This window comes from Camellia sinensis, chromosome 11 (genome assembly GCF_055761805.1).
Source record: "Camellia sinensis isolate YWXY chromosome 11, ASM5576180v1, whole genome shotgun sequence".
Lineage (NCBI taxonomy): Eukaryota > Viridiplantae > Streptophyta > Magnoliopsida > Ericales > Theaceae > Camellia > Camellia sinensis.
The window spans coordinates 12,700,723-12,707,155 of record NC_138971.1 but is presented as its reverse complement, the minus strand read 5'-3'; the positions used below and the strand labels follow the sequence as shown (position 1 = coordinate 12,707,155).

Here is a 6,433-nt window from a genome sequence, read left to right as displayed (position 1 = left end):
CAGATGCCAGTTCGGGCATGATCAGACCTGCCTAAAGGAGGGGGTAGAATACCCGGCTTCATTCCTGATTCGTGCTTCACACTTGGCTAGGTACCTCAATGTTTGGACGAAGAGAGAGCTTATGGCCCCTGTCCCTAGTTTCAGTTATGCCCATTCTAGCGAGTGCTTGGCTTGGCTCGAGGATGAGGCACAAACCAAGCCCACTTTGGCTTCAGAAGCTTCCGCAAGCACAAGTAGAGGATGCAGGAGCACCTGACACACCCATGCCCCTGGTTTATTACTTTGACCTTTCTTTTCAAGTTTTATGATGTAATAAGCAACTTTGATCTGTATCAGAGAGTTGGAGAACTTTATGTTGAAATCAATGAAATTAAAGTTACGGGCACTAAAAATTTTTCTTTTGATCAAAAAAATGGTCTAAGTTGTAAAAGGTAAAATTTTGAACAAAATCAACTTTTGTTAAAACTTTCCAAAACCATTTTCGAAAATGATCATCACCTGACACACGTGGAATCGATCCTCAAGATGTACAACCCTGAATCAAAAGGTCATAACTACCCCTGATTGCATACCACTACTGCTCTGTATTGTAACCAGCTTTTCTTCCCAAAATGAGGATCACAACTGAACTGACAGATGATGCACAAAGATGACCTGATCAGAAAGACAGACATGACAGTTGAGTTGGAGATAGTTACGGCCGAACTTCAGGATAAAGTTGTCTACGTATCCCAAAGATGGGAATCAGGCCTTACGTAGTTCGGTTCAGGTTCACTCGAGTATTAAATCTCACCTTTTTCGCTCTAACTTTTTCCAAAGTCACCCTCTAGGGTTTTCAACTATGCGAGTTCAGTTTTTCTTTATTTCTAATTTTTCATGCTCTAACTTTTGCCTAGGTCGCCCTTTCTGATTTTCGGTCTAGCGAGCCTCTCAAGGGTAGTATTTCTTCAACTTGTCCATGTTGATTAGCTGTGCAAATTCCAGGCCATCTAAGTCCATGAGAACAATCGCCCCTCCTGACCAGATAGCTTTGATGATGTAAGGACCAGTCCAATTGGGTCTGTACTTGCCCCTAGGGTCATGGATAGGAGCTCGATTGTCTTTCAGCACCATGTCTCCCTCATTGAGATTCCGGGACTTAACTTTCTTGTTAAAAGCCTTCGTAATTCTACACTGGTAGCGCTGAACATGATACAATGCTTTTAGCCCCCTCTCATCAAATAGCATTAACTCCTCAAATCTGCTCTACCCCCAATCCGCCTCTGCTATTTGACACTCTGCCATAACTCAATTTCAATTGGCAAAACGGCTTCCATCCCATAGACGAGAGAATAAGGAGTTGCCACTGTAGATGTCCGGATCGAAGCTCTGTATCCCCAGAGTGCGAATAGCAGTTTATCTGGCCAGTCCCTGTAGGTCTCAACCATCTTCTGCAAGATGTTCTTAATATTCTTATTGGCAGCTTCAACAGCGCCATTGGTTTACGGCCTGTATGTCGATGACTTATGAAAAGCCACATTGTATTTCTCCAGCAAGTCTATCATTTCTTTCTTGAAGTGGGAGTCATTATCTGATATGATCTCGTTCGGGACTCCGTACCAGCAAATGATATTGTTTCTGATAAATTTGGCCACATGCGATGCCTTCAACACTACATAGGATTGAGCTTCCACCCACTTTGTAAGGTAATCAATCGCCACTAATATATATTCATACCCATTCGACCCTTTTGGCGAGACCGCACTGATGACGTCGATTCCCCAAACTGAGAAAGGCCATGGTGAAGTCATGTTGTATAGTTTTGACGGTGGAATATTCATGCGATTGGCATGAATTTGACATTTGTGGCATTGCCGCACAAAACCAATACAATCCTCCTCCATGGTAGACCAGTAATAACCTTGCCTGAGAATCTTCCGGGCTAACATCACACTGTTCATATGCGCCCGACATTCTCCGCCGTGGATAGCCTCCATAAGGCGCTTTGATTCCTTTTCTTCCACACACAACTTATGCATTCCCAGATGACCTCTTTTATACAACTTACCTCCGCAGATGGATGGCCATTCGCCGTATTCCCCGTTTGTCCTTGGCATTTGCCCCTGGTGGATACATCTCTTTTTTCAAAAAATTCCAAATATTGTAGTCCAGAGGTTTTTGTCTTGCACTTCATCTATCGCGGCAATTGTTTCATAAGCCAGTATATATATCTATTCGATGATAATCAAACGCATCCGGACTCCGAGTGGGATGTCTACCATAGATGATAGAGTTGCAAAAGTATTAGCGAACTGGTTGTTCTCTCTCAATAGATGCGAGAATGTCAGTTTTTCAAATCTAGGAATCAGAACATCCAGGGTCTGATAATAAACCTTCATTTTCTCTTCTTTGACTTTCCAGTCTTCATTTACTTGAGAAACAACCAAGTTTTAGTCCCTGATGACATCCAACTTTATTGCCCCTAAACCAGCAATACATGCTTCATATTCTACTTCATTATTAGACACCTTGAACTGGAGTTTGAAGGCTAAAGGTATATGGGAGTCATCGGTAGCTATCAGCAACACACCTATCCTATAACTGTACTGATTGGACGCTCCATCAAAGTACATCATCCAAGTTTCCTCTTCAACTTGCAAAATAGCTTCATCTGGAAAAAAGTATTCCACTGCCTCATCTCCTTCTACTAGGTGGTCTGCCAGGAACTCCGCTACAGCTCTTCCCTTGACCGACTTGCGAATGACATATTTAAGATCAAATTCGGAAAGAAAAAGCAACCAACGGGTCAGCCTACCCGTAAGTGCCGATTTTTCAAAGAGATATTTGATGGGATCTAATCTCGAAACCAGGATTACAGAGTGAGCTAACAAGTAATGCCTCAACTTCCTAGTAGCCCATACCAAGGCTAGGCAAGCTTTCTCCAAAGGAGTGTACCGAGTCTCATAATCCATCATTTTTTAGCTCAAATAGTAGATGGCTTTCTCCACTCTATCTTCAGATTCCTAAACAAGCATGCATCTCATGGTCATGTTTATTATTGACAAGTATAGAATCAAAGGCTTTCCCGGCTAGGGTGGCGACAACACAGGCAGATTCTAAGGTACTGCTTAACCTGTTCAAAGGCAAATTGACATCGATAATCCCACCGAAATTTCTTCTCTTTCTTCAGGAGACCAAATAATGGTTCACAAGTCAAGGTTAATTTGGAAATAAACCGTCTTATGAATTACACTTTATTCAGAAAGCCTCGCACCTCTTTTTCAGTCCTCGATGGTAGCATTTCTCAGATGGCCTTGATTTTAGAAGGATTTACTTCAATACCCCTCTGTGTGATAAAAAAAGCCCAACATTTTTCCTGCTGTTACGCCGAAGGTGCATTTCTGCAAGTTTAACCTCAATCTGTATTCCCTGATCCGTTGAAAGAACTTCTTCAAGGCAGTGTAATGGCCCTCTCGTTCTTTGGACTTCACAATCATGTCGTCCACGTACACCTCGACCTCTTTGTGGATCATGTGATGTAGAATGGTGGTCACAGCCCTCTGATAGGTAGCTCCAGCATTTTTCAAACCGAATGGCATAACTTGGTAGCAGTAGGTACCCCACGGTGTAGTGAATGCAATCTTTTCTCTGTCCTCGAGTCCCATCAGAATCTGGTTGTACCTGGAAAACCCATATATAAACGATACCAATGCATGGCCCGCAATGAAATCCACTATTCATCAATATGCGGCAGAGGAAAGTCATCCTTTGGACTAGCTCTGTTCAAATCCCAGAAGTCTACACACACCCAGATTTTGCCATTCTTCTTCGGCACTAGGATGATGTTGGCCAACCAAGTCGGGTACTCAGATACTAACAAGAAACCTACCTCAATCTGCTTGGTGACCTCTTTCTTGATTTTCAATGCCCAATCCGAACGAATTCTACACAACTTCTTCTTGACTGGTCGACCCTCGGGGTCAAGAGGGATCCGATGCTGAACAATCTCAGGATCGATTCCAGGCATGTCTTCATAAAACCACGTGAAAACATCTTTGAAATCTTTTAATAAAGCGATTACACACTCGCACTCCTCCGAAGACAACGTAGACCCGATCTGGACCAGGCGCGGATCCTTCTCAGTACCCATATTAATGGCAATGATTTCATCAACTCAGGGTTTAGCAAATCTCTCATCCTCTCGATTAATTAAGTTTTTCAAAACCTATGGAATTTTTTCCCCTTCCTTTTCATTAAAATTTTGAAAATCTTGGTCAATGCAATAAACCAACAGCACAGAGAAGTACACAAAATCTGCAGAGTTTTCATTCAAAAGGTCCAAATCTTCAGTTACAAATTCAAAAAAAAAGCTGAATAAAGACCTAGATAGGACTTTAGTATCCTAGTTACCACCTCTAGAGATACCAGACTTAGACTCAAAAGAACTTGAATCTAATCCCGACCCCACAGACTCAGTGGACTCAAATTCTAACTCATCACCAGATTCAGAACTAGACAGATAGCCTTCCTCGAGCTGTCAGATAAGAGATGGTGCCCCTGATGCATCCAAGATGCCGCTGGTTGGGTTCATATCCGGTTCTTCCCAGATCATGGAGACGATAAGGTTATCTCCCAAGTTCTCTAGGTCGGCCAATGATCTGTTAGAAGACTAGTCAGTGCTACCCCTACTCCAAGTTCGCTGCCATCTGAGTCACGTTTCATGCTCTGTTCAGCTCTAATGTTTGGTTCAGCCCTTTTCTCATCATCGCTATATTGCAACTACAGATCAAAGAAGATCTCGAACCCAGGGACACGCTGCTTCGAGGAATTCACCCAAGGCTCGGGAAAGCCATAAAAAGGGAAATCTTCTCCCTCCCAAACAAAGTGGCCATTCAATGTCCCCTGGATTGGCCTGTGGATGAGTTCATAACGTTTCCCAACTTGTTTGGCCTTTGCTCTGTTCTTCATCTCTTCTCCCTTCTTGATCCAGTCCTCTTTGGTGGACACATAGCCAAATCCAAAGGCATGTGGGTTGTATGGCACATCTGTCAGTGCTGCAATACCTTTCCGACCACTCCTTCTAAGCCCCATTACTGGAACATGTTGCAGTTTGTTCATAAAATAAATGGACTAGGCGCTGACGTACATTCCTTCGTCTGCGGCCAAAATGGTCTGCACTACTTGGGCTTCAGCCAGAGTGAATCCCGAGGTATACATCTTCCTCACCATAGTTGATCTCCAGCACTGGCGTAGTTACCTTTGGTGACAGATGGGTAGACGAATTTCTAAAAACAATCACCACTCCTCCTCTATGAGGGTACTTCAACATTTGGTGGAGAGTTAAGGAGACGGCCTTCACATGATGCAACCAGGGCCTCCTTAATAGGAAATTGAAGGTAGCCGGCACATCCAAGACATGGAACTCGACCTCTTGCTTAGTTGGGCCCACCTGGACTCTGATTTGCACTATGTCCATGACCTCCCTACTCATGTTATCATATGCTTGAATTACTTGGGCTGTGGGAACAAAGTTCGTTGGTTTGAGGCCAATTGCATAGGCGGTGTGAGAAGGACAAACATTGATGGCCGAACCGGTATCTACCAACACCATCGGCACCTATTTTGCCCTGTACTCCATAGATATGTACAATGGTTTGTTATGAGTCAAGCCCTTCGGCAGTGGCTTTTTGTCAGAGAATGTAAGAGTTGGCTTGGCACCACTTGAAAAAACCAAACCTACGAGCTACTCAGGCATAGTGTTAATGGACAATTTAGCCTTGTCCTTTGCCGACAACACTGCCTGTCGGTGTACCTGGGAGGCCATTAGAAGACCCCAGATAAAGAGGTCAACTTAGATTTTCTTAAGCTGTTTTAACACTGTCTCTTCTTCTAGTTGTTTCTCTTTCTGTTTCTCAGTCTCTTTGTCTTTTCCAGACACCTCTGCTTGATCGAGGTGCAGCGGCTTAAAACACCGCCCACTTCTTATCAGATGGTATATTTCTTTGGCATGCCACGTGTTGTTCAGAAAGTACTCGCCCCAGTCTTCATCGGTGTGGGCCAGATGTAGATCATTATCGTCCTACTATTCGCCCTCAGCGGCCGACAAATAGTTGTCCGGCTCCGCTCATATCACCTTTACATTATAAATGCCCCCCACAGGGTGTTGTGAAATTACAACTTCCTGGCCGTCTTCAACCCTTTCTCGTTTGAACTACCTCAATGCAGCTTCATGTTCAGTATCCGCAGTGCTCACAACACCCACTTCCCGAGCTAGGTTTTCCACACCAGCGTTCTCTGGCAGCTTTCCTTTCTCATCAGCCCTTTCAGCTACTACAGCTATTTATGCTTCTTTTCCCTCTGGTTTGATTTTAGTTTTTTCTTCCTTGTCTGGCTCATCACTCAGCCATCCAGAATTTCCAGTTGATCTATTCAAGTCAAACCAGCCGATCTGTAC

At 43.7% G+C, this 6,433-nt stretch overlaps 1 protein-coding gene across 1 annotated transcript; it reads right to left on the bottom strand.

The window, feature by feature from the left end:
• Positions 1-5,167: 5,167 nt before the first annotated feature.
• LOC145802156 (uncharacterized) lies at positions 5,168-5,590 on the bottom strand. Its single transcript, XM_082894823.1, has one exon. It carries the CDS (start codon positions 5,588-5,590, stop codon positions 5,168-5,170), a length of 423 nt encoding a protein of 140 aa, XP_082750949.1.
• Between the last annotated feature and the right edge of the window lie 843 nt (positions 5,591-6,433).

Coding starts and splice junctions, on each gene's coding strand:
- LOC145802156 (XM_082894823.1), bottom strand. CDS start 5,590: ATGGTGTTGGTAGATACCGGTTCGGCCATCAATGTTTGTCCTTCTCAC.